Genomic DNA, 20,108 nt, shown 5'->3' with positions numbered 1-20,108 from the left:
CATTCGGCCCATTAGGTCTACGCCATTCAATCAGGCTAATCTCCCTCTCCCTCCTCACCCTATCCTCCTGCCCTCTCCCCATAACTTCTAATCAAAAATCTATCTATCTCTGCCTTAAAAATATCCACTGACTTCGCCTCTACAACCTTCTTTGGCAAATAACTCCACAGATTCACTGCCCTCTGACTAAATAATGTCCTCCACATCTCACTCCTAAAAGAATGTCCTTTAATTCTGAGGCTATGACCCTGGTTCTAGAATCTCCGACTAGTGGAAAAATCAATCCAATCCTTTCACTATTCTGTACGTTTCAATGAGGTCCCCCTCATCGTTCTAAACTCCAGCGAGTACAGGCCCAGTGCTGACAAACGCTCATCAGAGGTTAACCTACTCATTCCTGGGATCATTCTTGTAAGTCTCCTCTTGACCCCTCTCCAGAGCCAGCACATCCTTCCTCAGATATGGGGCCCACAATTGCTCACAATATTCCAAAAATGCAGCCTGACCAGCGCCTTATGGAGCCTTGAACTACAGGGACAACTTGGGCAAGATAGGACTTTATTCCTTGTAGCGCAGAAGGTTGATGTTGATGTTATTGGTGCATGAAATCACTTGTGGAATTGGTGGGTATAAGAATCAAGGACCAAAGCACGAAGGCTTAAAGTAAGGGGGAACGATTTAATAGGAAGCTGAGGGGCAAGGCTTTTCCTCAGAGGCTGATGGGTATATGGAACGAGCTGCTAGAGAAACTAGTTGAGGCAAGTGTAACAGTTTCATTTAAAAGACACTTGGAAAGTTAAATGTGTAGGAAGGAACTGCTTTTACCTTCTGGCCCGTTGTGCTGGAGATGATCTGTGGGCAGGCGGCTGTTCATCTCCCGATATGCCCTCAGTCGCCACCCTTTGTTCCATATCTCCCTTCGCGCTTCCCGATACCATTCTCTCTTGAATTTCACTGCGCCCATTTCAATTTCGTCACTCCCCTCCCCAATCTTTTCATTCGGCTCTTCCTCCACGACCCATCCTTCTCTCCTTCCCCCTTCCTTCCCTTCTCCTGTATCCCTCCTCACTCTCCCTGCTCTCCTGCCATCCCACCCCTTCTCTCCCTCCGTGTCTCCCCTTCCCATTTCCATCACTCCCCCTCCACTCGCCGTCCGTTTCTACCCGTCCCTCTTTTCTCCCATCGTCACGCTTTCCTCCACTCACCCTTCTCGCCCCTCCGTCTCGCTGCTCCCCGCTTATTCTCGCTGTCCGTCCACATCCTACATTTTTGCTCCTTCTCTTCCCCATCTCTCGTATCTCCCTCTGTCTCTTCTCCCCTCCACTCACCCTTCTCTCTCCTCTGTCTCTCCCCTCCACTCACCCTTCTCTCCCTCTGTCTCTCCCCTCCACTCACCCTTCTCTCCCTCTGTCTCTCCCCTACACTCACCTTCTCTCCCTCTGTCTCTGCTCACCTCCTCTCACCCTTCTCCCTCCCCTCTGTCTCTCCCCTCCACTCACCCTTCTCTCCCTCTGTCTCTCCCCTCCACTCAACCTTCTCTCCCTCTGTCTCTCCCCTCCACTCACCCTTCTCGCCCTCAGTCTCTCCCCTCTCTCTGTCCCACGTCAGAATCCACCAGATTTCCCCCCTCGTCCCTTTCCCACATAATTCCTCCCTCTCCGACATTCTTTCCCTCAATCTGCTCCATCCTGTCGTTCGCGTCTCCCTCCATCTGATCCGCCGCCTCTGTAGAATTCCCCCGTTGTGTAATCTCGTTCCCATGGTCCACGAGTGTATCCTTTTTACAGTTCACCCTGCGTGGCAAAAGAACCAGTATAAATGTGATGAGGCCAGGATTTCAGTGACCGGCAAGGTTATCCCTCCCTGTGCATTGTGACAAAGTATTGTCAATAAATGGGAAAGTGGGCGCCGAACAGATTCACCAGCAAGTACCTGGGATTGTGAGCTGCAGTTGATTTGGAGAGGTTTGGATATGTTGGACCATTTGCCTTCGGAGCATAATAGGCTGAGGGGTGACCTTTCTAATGTACACGATCATTACGGTCAGTAAAAGTGAACGCTCGCAGACTTTTATCCGAGGAGAGATAGTTCACCAACAAGAGAACGCCGGGTTTAAGGCGTGGGGGAGGTGGTTAAGAGAGACCTCAGCGCCAACATTTTCATAGCGGAAGTCCCACCGAGAATGACCAGCCTGAAGAAGCAAATGAGCGGATAAAATCACGACTTTTAAGAGGACATGTTGAAAGATATATGGACAGTAGGAGTTTAGATGGGTGTGAACGAAATGGGACCGGCCGAGTATGCTAACGTGGCCGGCAAGGCCGAATGGCCAGTTTCCGCGCTTTACAAACTCTGCAACTAACTGTACGACTCGTGTGCCGTGGACTACTGTCCCTTATTCCCATATATCTCTGCGTCTCACTCCCGGCCACATGATATGCAAGATACTCGGAGTTCCCCCCCCCCCAATTAGATATCTGCGTGAAACTCTCGATCCGCGAGAAGCCGCACCACACCAAGATTGCTGCGTTTGCGGACAATGAGAAAGTCTGTCAAAATATACAGCGGGATACAGATCAGCTAATGAAATGGGCTGGAGGTTATAACCGAGCAAGTGCGAGCTGTCCAAGAAGTCCAATTGAAGGGCTCATGCGAAGACATTTCACAGCATTGATGTGCAAGGGATCTTGGTGCCCACGCCCATTACCCCCCTCCAAGCGGCAGAACGTCATCAGAGTGAAACACAAGGCGGGTGGCATGCTCGCCTTCTTTGGTCGGATCATTAAATGGCAGAATCAAGAACTCATAATGCAGCTAGATAACATTTGGTTAGGCCGCATAGTGGCGGAAGTGGCGGCGCCTAACGGCTGCGGCTCGCTAGCAGTCTGTTCGTCTTTTCCTTTTTTTTGTTGTGTGTCGGTGTTGGGATGGTTTTTGTATTTTTTTTGGTTGTGTATGTGTGGGGGGGGGGGGGGGGGGTGGGGTGGTGGTGTGGGTGGGGGGGGGCTTTTCTCTTCCTCACGGCGCGGGGTGGCGGCTCGGCCGCTGGACTTTACATCGCTGGTGCGGCTCGGGCCGCTGGACTTAACAGTGCCCGGTGCGGCTCGGCCGTGGGACTTAGCTGTGCAAGGCTTGGTCGCGGGGCCTTCCATCGCCCGGCTCGGCCGCGAGACGTTTCAGCGCCCGGTGCGATTCGGCCGGGGGGACTTCCATCCCCTTGCGGGGACTGTGCGGGTCGGTCGGGGACGAGCTGTCTGTCCGCGGGCGTGGGGAAGAGAGTGGAAGTTTTGTTGCCTCCATCACAGTGAGGGGGTGTTTGGAGTCACTGTGATGGACGTTTGTGTTGGGGTCATGTGTCTTGTGTTCTTTTTTTCTATGACTGCTATGTAGTTTCGTTCGGTACTTCGGTACCGAATGACAAATAAAGCTCTGTTATACTGTTATATTGAGTATTGTGTGCAGTTCTGGTCACCCAATGACGGGAATGGCACCGCCATTCATTGTGATCATGGCTGATCTTCCACAATCAGTAACTTGTGCCCAACTTCTCCCCATATTCCTTGACTCCACTCCCCCCTCAGAGCTCTATCTAACTCTCTCTTAAATCCATCCAGTGATTTGGCCTCCACTGCCCTCTGTGGCAGAGAATTCCACAACTTCACAACTCTCTGGGGGAACATTTTTTTCTGCATCTAGTTTGTCCAGTCCTTTTATAATTTTATATATTTCTATAAGATCCCCTCTCATCCTTCTAAACTCCAGTGAATACAAGCCTAGACTTTTCAATCTTTCCTCATATGACAGTCCTGCTATCCCAGGGATCAATCTCGTGTACCTATGCTGCACTGCCTCAATTCCTCAAATTAGGAGACCAAAACTGTACACAATACTCCAGGTGTGGTCTTACCAGGGCCCTATTCAACCGCAGAACCTCTTTACTCCTATACTGAAATCCTCTTGTTATGAAGGCCAACATTCCATTAGCTTTCTTCACTGCCTGCTGTACCTGCACGCCAACTTTCAGTGAGAGGTATACAAGGACACCCAAGTCTCACTGCACCTCCCCCTTACCTGACCTGACACCATTGAGATAATGATCTGATAACCATCCATTTCCTGTACACCTGCCTGCATTTGTACAGGTTCTGAAACCCAACTCCACCACACCCCAAGCAACCACTACCCGTCTGCAAAAAGCCTGCATCACACAACTCCTCCAAAATTCGCCCTTCTCTCCGGAAAGCTATGACGTCTCGTGTTTAACATTTTCACCCCGGGAAAGCGGTTATGACTGGATGGTTCCTCTGAATTTTCGTAATTCCAGCGGAAACAGTCAACGTTTGGGAGATGTTACATGGGTAGGAACTACGCAATGAATGGTAGGACTCTGGGTGGTGTTGTGGAGCAGAGGGATCTAGGATTGCAGGTGCACAGTTCCTTGAACGTGGAGTCGCAGGTATATCGGGTGGTCAAGAAGGCTTTTGGCACATTGGCCTTCATTAGCCAGAGCATTAAGTATAGAAGTTGGAGGTCATGTTACTGGTGTATAAGATGCGAGTGAGTTGCATTTGGCGTATTGTGTTCAGTTCTGCGCACCGTGTTATAGGAACGATGTTGTCAAGCTCGAAAGGGTACAGAGAAAATGTAAGAGGATGTTGCCAGGACTAGAGTGTCTGAGCTATAGGGAGAGATTTAGTAGGCTGAGACTCTATCCCTAAGAGCGCAGGAGGATATGGGGTGATCTTATAGAGGAAAATAAGATCATGAGAGGAATAGATCAGTTAAATGCACAGATTCTCTTGCCAAGAGCAGTAGAATCGTGGACCAGAGTACATAGGTTTAAGGTGAAGGGAAAAGGGGTGAATGTATGTAACAAGCTGCAGGGGAGGTAGTTGAGGCAGGGACTATCTCAACATTTAAGAAAAAGTCAGACAGGTACAAAGATAGGACAGGTTTGGAGGGATGCAGGCTGGTGGGTCTAGTGTAGCTAGGACATGTTGGCTGGTGTGGGAAGGTTGGGCCAAAGGGTCTGTGTCCACACTGTATCACTCTATGACTCTATGTCTTTATGACTCTGTCTCTATGACTATGTCTCTATGACTATTATTCTCTTTAAAATTTCTTTTCTACCTGCAATTATGGAACTATATTCTGCACACCGTATGTTTCCCTCTCGTTTTATCTATTGTACTTGAGTTTGACCAAGTTATTTTTATGTGTGGTACAATCTGATCTGCTTGGAGAGCATAACAAATAAAGCTTTTCAATGTGCCTCAGTCCTTTTATAATTTTATATGTTTCTATAAGATCCCCTCTCATCCTTCTAAACTCCAGTGAATACAAGCCTAGTCTTTTCAATCTTTCCTCATATGCCAGTCCTGCAATCCCAGGGATCAATCTCGTGAACCTATGCTGCACTGCCTCAATTCCTCAAATTAGGAGAACAAAACTGTACACAATACTCCAGGTGTGGTCTTAGCAGGGCCCCATACAACCGCAGAAGAACCTCTTTACACCTATACTGAAATCCTCTTGTTATGAAGGCCAACATTCCATTAGCTTTCTTCACTGCCTGCTGTACCTGCACGCCAACTTTCAGTGAGAGGTATACAAGGACACCCAAGTCTCACTGCACCTCCCCCTTACCTGACCTGACACCATTGAGATAATGATCTGATAATCATCCATTTCCTGTACACCCGCCTGCATTTGTACAGGTTCTGAAACCCAACTCCACCACACCCCAAGCAACCACTACCCGTCTGCAAAAAGCCTGCATCACACAACTCCTCCAAAATTCTATTGTACTTGAGTTTGATCAAGTTATTTTTATGTGTGGTACAATCTGATCTGCTTGGAGAGCATAACAAATAAAGCTTTTCAATGTGCCTCGGTGCACGTGACAACAATACACTTAGACCTGCAAATCAACGTTGTTGATCAATATCCCGCTGTATACTGTCGGTGCTGTAATGTTTGGCACCCTCCCTGTAACATGTAATGACACGGCAGAGTGGACTGGAGGAGGGTCGTAACCTGAGGAAGAGGCATGGTCAGGAGCAAGGGCGAAGCCTGGAGTGGGACGGACATGAACGCTGGCGATGGTCTGGAGGCCCCATGTCTTGAATGGATTTCACCTTGTACCTCACTCTCGCTTGAACATGTAACCACACTCCGGTTCCGCGCCTTACCCATAGCTGAAGCCCTCCGGTAGCGGGTAGGGGATATGTTTCCAAGGAATGAGAAAGACCGTGCGTAGAACGTGGACAACGCTGAGGCAACTAGTGAACAGGAAAATCGCCCTCAAGGAGGAACCAGCTTCAAAAGCCACCTGGGAGGAGAAGGGGTAAGAACATGTGACACGTTGCAAGTGGAGGTCTGGCACTCATGTGGCACCATTCACCACACCCAATAGATCTTGACCCCGAACCATCCTCCCATTTCCCCATCGCCGCCCTTCTCATTCCTCCGTAAATTTCCTCCCTCTCCCTCTCCCTCTCCCTCTCCCTCTCCCTCTCCCTCTCCCTCTCCCTCTCCCTCTCCCTCTCCCTCTCCCTCTCCCTCTCCCTCTCCCTCTCCCTCTCCCTCTCCCTCTCACTCTCCCCCTTCCCTCTCCTCCCTCCCTCCCTCCCTCCCTCCCTCCCTCCCTCCCTCCCTCCCTCCCTCCCTCCCTCCCTCCCTCCCTCCCTCCCTCCCTCCCTCCCTCCCTCCCTCCCTCCCTCCCTCCCTCCCTCCCTCCCTCCCTCCCTCCCTCCCTCCCTCCCTCCCTCCCTCCCTCCCTCCCTCCCTCCCTCCCTCCCTCTCACACACACACACACACACACACAAACAACACGAAATGGTGCGAGCTTAAGATAGACACAAAAGCTAGAGTAACTCAGCGGGCCTGGCAGCATCTCTGGGGGAGGGAATGGGTGACGTTTCGGGTCGAGACCCTTCTTCAGATCCGAAACGTCACCCATTCCTTCACTCCAGAAATGGTGTCTGTCCCGCAGGGTCACCCCAGCTTTTTGTGTCTATCTTTGGTTTAAAAGCAGAATCTGCAGTTCCTTCTTACATTTGAGACTGTTTCTGTGCTGTATCAGACACTGACACAGAAGTAATCTATTCTGGAGTTAACTCCATGATTTCGTTTCGTTTCATTCAAAGATACAGTGGAGCCAAAGCATTCGGTCGACCATTAGTCACACTACACACTAGTTCTCTATTATCTCACTTTCGTATCCACTCACTATACACTGGCGGCCAAGCCCACAGCTCACTGAAAGTGGCAAAGCAAATTAATAACGAAATCTTATGAAATGCATGCATTCATCTGTCGGGGCATTGAGTTTAAAATTTCAGAGGTCGTGTCAGCTTTAACAGGTGTGGCTGCATTCGGACATTGTGGGAAGGATGAGGAGACTTCGGAGAGGCTGCATGAAGAGTTTGGCAGAATGCTGCTTGGATCAGATGGTATCAGCTATGAAAAATTAGACAAACGCGGAGTGTTTTCTCCGGTATATGGTAGGTTGCGGGGATATATAACAGAAGCATATAGATTTATGAGCGGCACAAATAGGATAGGCAGTCAGAACTTTCCCCCACAAGGGTGAAATTACCAAATACGAGATCATAGTTCCAAGGCGAGAAGGGTAAAATTTAAAGGACATATGAGGCGTTACGCTGGAGGCAGGCACGATAGTATTATTTAGATAGGCACAATGATACGCAGGGAGTGCAGGAATGTGGATCACGGGCAGATAGAGGAGGTTACTTTAATTTGGCGCCATGTTCGGCACGAAAATGATGGGCCGAAGGGTCTATTCCTGTGCTGTACTCTTCTGTTTTCTTCAGTCAACCTCTCCCCGGACAGCCCAGTGGCCCAGTGGCCCAGTGGTGAGCTACTGCCTCACAGCGCCAAGGACCCACGTTCGATTCTACCGTCAGTTGCTGTCAATGTGGAGTTTGCACGTTCTCTCCATAACCACGTTATTTTCATCCGGGTGCTCCGGTTTCTTCCCATATCCCAAAAAGGTGCAGGGTCTTTTGTTTGGTGTGAATTGAGCTCTGTAAATTTCCCTGGGAGTGTAGGGAGTGGATTTGAAAGTGGGATTAGTTAGAACTAGAATAAACATTTGATTGATGGTCGGTGTGAACTGGATGGGCCGAAGGACACGTCACCAAACTATTCTAAGCTAAACTATGTTCTTCAACCAAGGACACGAATTGGATCTGGTCTGGGCATGGATTACGGTGTTTAGCACGTTACTCCGGGAAAGATGTTGTGAGCCGCTGGACTTAACAGTGCCCGGTGCGGCTCGGCCGTGGGACTTAGCTGTGCAAGGCTTGGTCGCGGGGCCTTCCATCGCCCGGCTCGGCCGCGAGACGTTTCAGTGCCCGGTGCGATTCGGCCGGGGGGACTTCCATCCCCTTGCGGGGACTGTGCGGGTCGGTCGGGGACGAGCTGTCTGTCCGCGGGCGTGGGGAAGAGAGTGGAAGTTTTGTTGCCTCCATCACAGTGAGGGGGTGTTTGGAGTCACTGTGATGGACGTTTGTGTTGGGGTCATGTGTCTTGTGTTCTTTTTTTCTATGACTGCTATGTAGTTTCGTTCGGTACTTCGGTACCGAATGACAAATAAAGCTCTGTTATACTGTTATATTGAGTATTGTGTGCAGTTCTGGTCACCCAATGACGGGAATGGCACCGCCATTCATTGTGATCATGGCTGATCTTCCACAATCAGTAACTTGTGCCCAACTTCTCCCCATATTCCTTGACTCCACTCCCCCTCAGAGCTCTATCTAACTCTCTCTTAAATCCATCCAGTGATTTGGCCTCCACTGCCCTCTGTGGCAGAGAATTCCACAACTTCACAACTCTCTGGGGGAACATTTTTTTCTGCATCTAGTTTGTCCAGTCCTTTTATAATTTTATATATTTCTATAAGATCCCCTCTCATCCTTCTAAACTCCAGTGAATACAAGCCTAGACTTTTCAATCTTTCCTCATATGACAGTCCTGCTATCCCAGGGATCAATCTCGTGTACCTATGCTGCACTGCCTCAATTCCTCAAATTAGGAGACCAAAACTGTACACAATACTCCAGGTGTGGTCTTACCAGGGCCCTATTCAACCGCAGAAGAACCTCTTTACTCCTATACTGAAATCCTCTTGTTATGAAGGCCAACATTCCATTAGCTTTCTTCACTGCCTGCTGTACCTGCACGCCAACTTTCAGTGAGAGGTATACAAGGACACCCAAGTCTCACTGCACCTCCCCCTTACCTGACCTGACACCATTGAGATAATGATCTGATAACCATCCATTTCCTGTACACCTGCCTGCATTTGTACAGGTTCTGAAACCCAACTCCACCACACCCCAAGCAACCACTACCCGTCTGCAAAAAGCCTGCATCACACAACTCCTCCAAAATTCGCCCTTCTCTCCGGAAAGCTATGACGTCTCGTGTTTAACATTTTCACCCCGGGAAAGCGGTTATGACTGGATGGTTCCTCTGAATTTTCGTAATTCCAGCGGAAACAGTCAACGTTTGGGAGATGTTACATGGGTAGGAACTACGCAATGAATGGTAGGACTCTGGGTGGTGTTGTGGAGCAGAGGGATCTAGGATTGCAGGTGCACAGTTCCTTGAACGTGGAGTCGCAGGTAGATCGGGTGGTCAAGAAGGCTTTTGGCACATTGGCCTTCATTAGCCAGAGCATTAAGTATAGAAGTTGGAGGTCATGTTACTGGTGTATAAGATGCGAGTGAGTTGCATTTGGCGTATTGTGTTCAGTTCTGCGCACCGTGTTATAGGAACGATGTTGTCAAGCTCGAAAGGGTACAGAGAAAATGTAAGAGGATGTTGCCAGGACTAGAGTGTCTGAGCTATAGGGAGAGATTTAGTAGGCTGAGACTCTATCCCTAAGAGCGCAGGAGGATATGGGGTGATCTTATAGAGGAAAATAAGATCATGAGAGGAATAGATCAGTTAAATGCACAGATTCTCTTGCCAAGAGCAGTAGAATCGTGGACCAGAGTACATAGGTTTAAGGTGAAGGGAAAAGTGGTGAATGTATGTAACAAGCTGCAGGGGATGTAGTTGAGGCAGGGACTATCTCAACATTTAAGAAACAGTCAGACAGGTACAAAGATAGGACAGGTTTGGAGGGATGCAGGCTGGTGGGTCTAGTGTAGCTAGGACATGTTGGCTGGTGTGGGAAGGTTGGGCCAAAGGGTCTGTGTCCACACTGTATCACTCTATGACTCTATGTCTTTATGACTCTATGTCTCTATGACTATGTCTCTATGACTATTATTCTCTTTAAAATTTCTTTTCTACCTGCAATTATGGAACTATATTCTGCACACCGTATGTTTCCCTCTCGTTTTATCTATTGTACTTGAGTTTGACCAAGTTATTTTTATGTGTGGTACAATCTGATCTGCTTGGAGAGCATAACAAATAAAGCTTTTCAATGTGCCTCAGTCCTTTTATAATTTTATATGTTTCTATAAGATCCCCTCTCATCCTTCTAAACTCCAGTGAATACAAGCCTAGTCTTTTCAATCTTTCCTCATATGCCAGTCCTGCAATCCCAGGGATCAATCTCGTGAACCTATGCTGCACTGCCTCAATTCCTCAAATTAGGAGAACAAAACTGTACACAATACTCCAGGTGTGGTCTTAGCAGGGCCCCATACAACCGCAGAAGAACCTCTTTACACCTATACTGAAATCCTCTTGTTATGAAGGCCAACATTCCATTAGCTTTCTTCACTGCCTGCTGTACCTGCACGCCAACTTTCAGTGAGAGATATACAAGGACACCCAAGTCTCACTGCACCTCCCCCTTACCTGACCTGACACCATTGAGATAATGATCTGATAATCATCCATTTCCTGTACACCCGCCTGCATTTGTACAGGTTCTGAAACCCAACTCCACCACACCCCAAGCAACCACTACCCGTCTGCAAAGGCCTGCATCACACAACTCCTCCAAAATTCGCCCTTCTCTCCGGAAAGCTATGACGTCTCGTGTTTAACATTTTCACCCCGGGAAAGCGGTTATGACTGGATGGTTCCTCTGAATTTTCGTAATTCCAGCGGAAACAGTCAACGTTTGGGAGATGTTACATGGGTAGGACCTACGCAGTGAATGGTAGGACTCTGGGTGGTGTTGTGGAGCAGAGGGATCTAGGATTGCTGGTGCACAGTTCCTTGAACGTGGAGTCGCAGGTAGATCAGGTGGTCAAGAAGGCTTTTGGCACATTGGCCTTCATTAGCCAGAGCATTAAGTATAGAAGTAGGAGGTCATGTTACTGGTGTATAAGATGCGAGTGAGTTGCATTTGGCGTATTGTGTTCAGTTCTGCGCACCGTGTTATAGGAACGATGTTGTCAAGCTCGAAAGGGTACAGAGAAAATGTGAGAGGATGTTGCCAGGACTAGAGGGTCTGAGCTATAGGGAGAGATTTAGTAGGCTGAGACTCTATCCCTAAGAGCACAGGAGGATATGGGGTGATCTTATAGAGGAAAATAAGATCATGAGAGGAATAGATCAGTTAAATGCACAGATTCTCTTGCCAAGAGCAGTAGAATCGAGGACCAGAGTACATAGGTTTAAGGTGAAGGGAAAAGGGGTGTATGTATGTAACAAGCTGCAGGGGAGGTAGTTGAGGCAGGGACTATCTCAACATTTAAGAAACAGTCAGACAGGTACAAAGATAGGACAGGTTTGGAGGGATGCAGGCTGGTGGGACTAGTGTAGCTGGGACATGTTGGCTGGTGTGGGAAGGTTGGGCCAAAGGGTCTGTGTCCACACTGTATCACTCTATGACTCTATGTCTTTATGACTCTATGTCTCTATGACTATGTCTCTATGACTATTATTCTCTTTAAAATTTCTTTTCTACCTGCAATTATGGAACTATATTCTGCACACCGTATGTTTCCCTCTCGTTTTATCTATTGTACTTGAGTTTGATCAAGTTATTTTTATGTGTGGTACAATCTGATCTGCTTGGAGAGCATAACAAATAAAGCTTTTCAATGTGCCTCAGTGCACGTGACAACAATACACTTAGACCTGCAAATCAACGTTGTTGATCAATATCCCGCTGTATACTGTCGGTGCTGTAATGTTTGGCAACCTCCCTGTAACATGTAATGACACGGCAGAGTGGACTGGAGGAGGGTCGTAACCTGAGGAAGAGGCATGGTCAGGAGGAAGGGCGAAGCCTGGAGTGGGACGGACATGAACGCTGGCGATGGTCTGGAGGCCCCATGTCTTGAATGGATTTCACCTTGTACCTCACTCTCGCTTGAACATGTAACCACACTCCGGTTCCGCGCCTTACCCATAGCTGAAGCCCTCCGGTAGCGGGTAGGGGATATGTTTCCAAGGAATGAGAAAGACCGTGCGTAGAACGTGGACAACGCTGAGGCAACTAGTGAACAGGAAAATCGCCCTCAAGGAGAAACCAGCTTCAAAAGCCACCTGGGAGGAGAAGGGGTAAGAACATGTGACACGTTGCAAGTGGAGGTCTGGCACTCATGTGGCACCATTCACCACACCCAATAGATCTTGACCCCGAACCATTTCCCCATCGCCGCCCTTCTCATTCCTCCGTAAATTTCCTCCCTCTCCCTCTCCCTCTCCCTCTCCCTCTCCCTCTCCCTCTCCCTCTCCCTCTCCCTCTCCCTCTCCCTCTCCCTCTCACTCTCCCCCTTCCCCCCTCCCTCCCTCCCTCCCTCCCTCCCTCCCTCCCTCCCTCCCTCCCTCCCTCCCTCCCTCCCTCCCTCCCTCCCTCCCTCCCTCCCTCCCTCCCTCCCTCCCTCCCTCCCTCCCTCCCTCCCTCCCTCCCTCCCTCCCTCCCTCCCTCCCTCCCTCCCTCCCTCCCTCCCTCCCTCTCACACACACACACACACACACACAAACAACACGAAATGGTGCGAGCTTAAGATAGACACAAAAGCTAGAGTAACTCAGCGGGCCTGGCAGCATCTCTGGGGGAGGGAATGGGTGACGTTTCGGGTCGAGACCCTTCTTCAGATCCGAAACGTCACCCATTCCTTCACTCAGGGTCACCCCAGCTTTTTGTGTCTATCTTTGGTTTAAAAGCAGAATCTGCAGTTCCTTCTTACATTTGAGACTGTTTCTGTGCTGTATCAGACACTGACACAGAAGTAATCTATTCTGGAGTTAACTCCATGATTTCGTTTCGTTTCATTCAAAGATACAGTGGAGCCAAAGCATTCGGTCGACCATTAGTCACACTACACACTAGTTCTCTATTATCTCACTTTCGTATCCACTCACTATACACTGGCGGCCAAGCCCACAGCTCACTGAAAGTGGCAAAGCAAATTAATAACGAAATCTTATGAAATGCATGCATTCATCTGTCGGGGCATTGAGTTTAAAATTTCAGAGGTCGTGTCAGCTTTAACAGGTGTGGCTGCATTCGGACATTGTGGGAAGGATGAGGAGACTTCGGAGAGGCTGCATGAAGAGTTTGGCAGAATGCTGCTTGGATCAGATGGTATCAGCTATGAAAAATTAGACAAACGCGGAGTGTTTTCTCCGGTATATGGTAGGTTGCGGGGATATATAACAGAAGCATATAGATTTATGAGCGGCACAAATAGGATAGGCAGTCAGAACTTTCCCCCACAAGGGTGAAATTACCAAATACGAGATCATAGTTCCAAGGCGAGAAGGGTAAAATTTAAAGGACATATGAGGCGTTACGCTGGAGGCAGGCACGATAGTATTATTTAGATAGGCACAATGATACGCAGGGAGTGCAGGAATGTGGATCACGGGCAGATAGAGGAGGTTACTTTAATTTGGCGCCATGTTCGGCACGAAAATGATGGGCCGAAGGGTCTATTCCTGTGCTGTACTCTTCTGTTTTCTTCAGTCAACCTCTCCCCGGACAGCCCAGTGGCCCAGTGGCCCAGTGGCCCAGTGGTGAGCTACTGCCTCACAGCGCCAAGGACCCACGTTCGATTCTGCCGTCAGTTGCTGTCAATGTGGAGTTTGCACGTTCTCTCCATAACCACGTTATTTTCATCCGGGTGCTCCGGTTTCTTCCCATATCCCAAAAAGGTGCAGGGTCTTTTGTTTGGTGTGAATTGAGCTCTGTAAATTTCCCTGGGAGTGTAGGGAGTGGATGAGAAAGTGGGATTAGTTAGAACTAGAATAAACATTTGATTGATGGTCGGTGTGAACTGGATGGGCCGAAGGACACGTCACCAAACTATTCTAAGCTAAACTATGTTCTTCAACCAAGGACACGAATTGGATCTGGTCTGGGCATGGATTACGGTGATTAGCACGTTACTCCGGGAAAGATGTTGTGAGCTACTCTGTTCACGGGATTCTTACCTTGACCAACAGGATGGTAACCGGCGCGGAACTGAAAGCCCCGGTGTAGACGGTGATTACTGTGGCGCGCTTCCTCCCAAACAGATTCCCAACCTGGGTAGCAGACGTAAAAACAACAGGCATTTATTAACTGTACTCAGATGGTGTTGAAACATTTCGCCCTTGACCACCCCACTGCCTAAACTCAGTAACAGCTTCTACTCCTCTTTTGTCAGGCTTCATAGCGGTCCATCCTTAAGCTGGGCACTGTCTCGTTCATCTCAACCCCATTGCGGATATTGAACACCAGAACGTGGCAACAAAGCAGACAGAGCCGTAAAGATTTTAATGGAATTTTGCTTTCATAGGTCGGGACTTGAGTACGAGTCAAGAAGGCATGATGCAAATAAATGGGAGGTTGGTTAGGTTGGTTAGTGTGCCTATCTGGTTGGAAATTAGAGGAAGGGTGTGGAGGCTTTGGGAAGGTTGCAGAGGAGCTTTATCAAATGATGCCTGAATTTGGGGGGAGGGGAACATTAGCTACAGAAAGATCAATCAATCAAGTGTAAGAAAATAACTGCAGATGCTGGTGCAAATCGAAGGTATTTATTCACAAAATGCTGGAGTAACTCAGCAGGTCAGGCAGCATCTCAGGAGAGAAGGAATGGGTGACGTTTCGGGTCGAGACCCTTCTTCTCGACCCGAAACGTCACCCATTCTTTCTCTCCTGAGATGCTGCCTGACCTGCTGAGTTACACCAGCATTTTGTGAATCTATCAATCAATATATCTTTATTGTCATTGTACAAGTACAACGAGATTAAGAATGCCACTTCCATATCGATGCTATAAAATAAATAAAACACGGTGAAAACAAAAACAACAAAAAGAAGGGAGAAAAAAAAGAAACAAGGTAAAGTGCAAATAGGTTCATGCAGGGTCAATTGTGCCAGATGACCATGGGGGCAGAGACAGATCATGGGGGGGGCTCTCAGCAGGTCCGATTCAGAGCAGCAATAGCTCTAGGAATAAAGCTGTTTCTTAGTCCGGAGGTGCGAGCGTAGAAGGCCTTGTAACGTATGCCAGATGGAAGTAGTTCAAACAGACGGTGGCATGAGTGTGTGTAGTCCTTGTAGATGCTGGTGGCTTTCCTGAGGCAGCGTGCGTTGTAGATGTCCTCCAGGGCTGGTAGCTGTATCCCAATGATCCTCTGCACTCTGCAGATGACCCGCTGAAGAGCTCTCCTATCCGCTGCCTTGCTGCTGAGATACCACAGATCGATGCCGTATGTCAGTATGCTCTCTGTGGTGCAGGGGTAGAAGGTCATCAGCAACTGTTGGGGCAGACCAGCCTTTTTCAGCATTCCCAGGAAAAACAGCCCGTCCTGTGCTTTCTTGACTAGCTCAGCGGTGTTGGTGGACCATGTGAGGTCCTCTGAAATATGTGTGCCCAGAAACCTGAAGCTGGACACTCTCTCCACTCTGTCCCCGTTGATGAGGACTGGAGCGTATTCGGCATTCTGTGACATTCTAAAGTTGATGATTAGCTCCTTGGTCTTAGCTGTTTAGGGACAGGTTGTTCTCTGAGCACCAGCTCGCCAGGTTCTGCACCTCCGCTCTGTAGGCTGATTCATCGCCGTTGGAGATCATCCCGATCACCGTTGTGTCATTTGCAAATTTGCAATGGTGTTGGTTGGGAATGCAGGAACACAGTCATGTGTGAAGAGGGAGTAGAGGATGGGGCTCAATACACAACCCTGTGGTGTGCCAGTACTCAGTGGTAGTGGAGGCCCAGTTTCACTACCTGAGGGCGCTCCGTCAGGAAATTCAGGATCCAGTTGCATAGTGACGAGCTGAGGCCAAGCTGGTGGAGTTTGGAGCTTAGTGGGGATGACAGTATTGAAGGCAGAGCTATAGCCTTTATATAGCATCCTCATGTATGTGCCCTGTCTCTCCAGGTGAGTCAGGACGGTATGAAGAGCCAGAGAGATGGTGTCCTCTGTGAACTGATGTGGGTCCAGTGAGGCAGGGACGATGGCTTTGATGTGGGAGATGATCAACCTTTCAAAGCACTTCATTACTATCGGTGTGAGGGTTGTCGTTCAGACTGCTGATGTTTGCTTTTTTCGGCACCGGTACTATGGTGGCTGACTTCAGGCACTTCGGGACTGTTGCCAGAGATAGAGACAGATTGAATATCCTTGTAAATACCTCAGCAAGCTAGTCAGCACAGTCCTTAAGTACCCGTCCTGGGACTCCGTCCGGGCCTGCAGCCTTGCGTAGACTGACCCTCCGCAGCGCGCGCTGTACATCATGTGTGCTGAGCGTGAGGACCTGTTCATCCTCTGAGGCCAGAATTTTTCCACTCATGGTGTTGTTGCCGGTTTCAAAGCGAGCAAAGAAGGTGTTGGATAAACTTTGATTGTTTTATCTACAAAGACGCAGATTACACGGAGGCCAGATAGAACTATATAAAAATTAGGAGAGGAATAGATGGAGTAGTTCAGAATATTTTCCCACGGCGGAAAGGTCAAATACGACAAGGCATAGCTTTATGGTAAGGTTAAAGGTTAAAGGAGCAGGAATGTTACACAGAAGGTGTTTTTCAAAAGACAATGCAGAGTTGTTTGGAATGTGCAGGTAGATAGTTGGCTTTGGTATCATTTCGGCCCAGACATTGTGGATCATAGTGGTCTAGCTTGTGCTGTATCCTCCTACGTTGTAAGCTCTGCACTACATATCTTCCTCTTTGCACTATCTGTTGTGCATGAGTTTGAATTGATTATATTTATTTATACTATCTGATCTGATTGGATAACATAAAAAGAAAGCTCTTCACTGTACCTGATTACACATGACAACAGTAAACCTAAACCCAAACAAGAAACTCAGCCGTCATTGGCGACACGCTGAACCGGGTGTACAGGAGAGGGGATGTACTCTGTGGACACCATATATTGGGAGGCGCAGCAGTGAGGAACTCAGAGTGGCAGTGGTGGGAGAGCGCTGCACAGTAGGTCCGTTAATTCAGCGCTGCCCCATGACAGGTTGGTATTTCTGGTCGGGGGCGTTCTTCACGTGGATTAGGGTAGGGGGAAACAACGCTGGCGAAGATGTGAAACCCACTTGTGATAGTTGAATACAGGTGGTGGTGGGGGTGGGTGTTGATTGACAGAAGTGAAACTAAAGATTAAAGTGAAAAAGGATGTCGATAAGGGGAGAAGAGGTTTGCAGGGGGGGGGGGGGTCGGGTCACATGAAGCCCCAGGGTCCCACATAGTTGGAAGGCGACGGGGAGTGACAGGTGATTGGAGAGCGGTAGAATTAGGGCGCACTGGGGTTAGGAATTAGTGTTGGGAAAGAACAAGCAGAACGACGAGGTGTTGCCTAAAATTGGACAATTCAACGGCCATACCAATAGGTTGTAAGCTCTGCAAGCGGAAGATGAGGTAATGTTCCTCTATTTTGTGGCAATGGAAGAGGCCCAGGACAAAAATGTCAGTTTAGGAATAGGAGGGGAGTTGAAATGGTTGAAATGGTTGGCAACAAGGAGACCCAGCAGGCCTTGGCGGACCGAGCGCAAATGTTACCGGACGATAAACATAGAACACCTTGATATTTGTTATCAGCAACATCACTCCTCCGGCTCCTATTAACGCGAGCGCGGGAAACAGCAGCAGGGCCGAGGCTGTAATACAGAGCGAGAGCGAGAATGAAGTAGAGATCAATGGAATGTGACACTATTTTCTCTCTCAGGCACGCCACCTCCTCCCCTATTCTATCTCACTCGTTCTCTCTCTCTCACTCGTTCTCTCTCTCTCACTCGTTTTCTCTCTCTCTCTCTCTCTCTCTCTCTCTCGTTCTCTCACTCGTTTTCTCTCTCTCTCTCTATCTCTCTCTCTCTTTCTCTCACTCGTTTCTCTCTCTCTCTCTCTCTCTCTCTCTCTCTCTCTCTCTCTCTCTCTCTCTCTCTCTCTCTCTCTCTCTCTCTCTCTCTCTCTCTCTCTCTCTCACACACAAACTCACTCTGTCCTTTCCTACCTGAAACACACGAACGTAAAAACGCGAGCACATATATACACACACACACAGACACAAACAGGCATGCACAAACACAGACAACACACACACAAATTCTCTCTCACACAGACACACACACAAACACAAATGCACAAGCACACATTCACATACACACAGATAAGCACAAACAGACAGCACACACACACACACACACACACACCCCCCACTGGCAGATTAATTTACCCGCGGCGGAGAAAGCGATAATGAGCGTGCCTGCCGTATACAGGAATCTGTGGAGATGCAAATCCTAGCGTTGAAAACCAACAACAATCTTCCCTTCCTCCCACCCCATTCGTCACCATCGCATCCTATGCAAAAGATCTAGACTTGCAAGTTCCCATTGCCAAGGCCAGGACGTTCGGAACAGGCTGAAAACCAATTTACCTTTAACAAACGGAACATATCATATTACCGGACGGGAACATGCTTGGCCACGGTGGTCGTGGTCCCATTTATTGGTATTGTTGTATTTTTATCACGCATACCGAGGTACAGTGGAAATCTTTGTCATCTAGGCAAATCCTACCAGACATCAATATAAGAGGAGGAGTAATGGAGTAAATAAATACTTTTTCAGAATGTGGTGCTGCAGCTGCAGGGGTGCGGTTTCAGACCCGACAGAAATCCCTAATTAGTATGAGTGGGGAGCAAGTGGAAATGGTTGAGAACTTCACGTTCTTTGGTGTTAATATTGCCAAGACTCTGTGGACCAACCACGTTGATGCGTCAGCCAAGAAGGCAGACCAAGGCGTTACTTCCTGAAGTGACTGAGGACATTCGGCAAGTCTCCGCTGACTGTTACAAACGTTTACAATATATTGTCAGGTGGCATCGCAACTTAGTTTGGGGAAAACTCTGGCCAAGAAAGCAGGACATTTTAGAGAGTTGAAGATGTTGCCCAGTCCGTGAAATAGACCAGAATTCTCACTATTGGTTCCATCTACACTTTATGCTGCCCAGGAAATTCACCTTAATCAAATAATTAATTTGTACACGTGACAAAAAATAAGTCTCAACCTAAACCTAAAGAGCAAATGAGATAGGTGCACGGGGCACAACGAGGTGGATTCGAAAATGGGAATATATTCCTTATCGGATGGGAGAACTGTTTAGTCGTCTGATAGGCGGGGAAGAAGCTTTTGCCCGCCCTGGCGGTACGTGCTGCAAAGTTTCTGTATATTCTGCCCGAGGGGAGCACAGGGAAGAACTATGTTGTGAGTGGTCCTTATTTGTGTTAAATCTTTAACCGAGACAGTGTGAAGTGCAGATGGAATCAGTGGTGGAGCGTCTACTCTGTGTAATGGACTCAACGACATCCACAATTCTCTGCGTTATTTTGCGGTTTGAGGGGAAATTGCTCGCAAGCCAATCTGTGATTAGCGCCCATTGCATGCATTCTGTGGTATATCTGCTCGAGTTGGTAAGAGCCGTTGGCGACATGTTGAACATCTTTACCCGAAGCCTCCTTAACAAATAGAGGTGTTGGTTGACTGTGTTTTGACATCAATGTGAATGCACCTGGTCAAGTTGTCAATGATATTAACACCTTGATTTTCCAACACTCCACCACCCCATATGCCCACAATCAATTTCCACGTTCCCAACCGATCTCGCGGGGGCTCTTGTAGTTTAAAAAAAATCTGTGATGTTCATGCAATTATAACCGTAT

At 48.4% G+C, this 20,108-nt stretch overlaps 1 protein-coding gene across 1 annotated transcript in view; it reads right to left on the bottom strand.

The window, feature by feature from the left end:
* LOC144608252 (equilibrative nucleobase transporter 1-like) overlaps nt 1-20,108 on the bottom strand; it is a 36,300-nt gene that overhangs the window by 6,607 nt on the left and 9,585 nt on the right. The window contains exons 4-7 of the mRNA XM_078425846.1: nt 18,623-18,669; nt 17,971-18,047; nt 14,384-14,476; nt 12,351-12,490 (exon numbers count right to left, since the gene is read on the bottom strand). Of these exons, the coding sequence (XP_078281972.1) occupies nt 12,351-12,490; nt 14,384-14,476; nt 17,971-18,047; nt 18,623-18,669 (357 nt within the window). The remainder of the gene's footprint in view (nt 1-12,350; nt 12,491-14,383; nt 14,477-17,970; nt 18,048-18,622; nt 18,670-20,108) is intronic.

This window comes from Rhinoraja longicauda, chromosome 31, assembly GCF_053455715.1.
Source record: "Rhinoraja longicauda isolate Sanriku21f chromosome 31, sRhiLon1.1, whole genome shotgun sequence".
Lineage (NCBI taxonomy): Eukaryota > Metazoa > Chordata > Chondrichthyes > Rajiformes > Arhynchobatidae > Rhinoraja > Rhinoraja longicauda.
The sequence above is the reverse complement of the archived record's forward strand: the minus strand, read 5'-3'. Positions and strand labels throughout refer to the sequence as shown.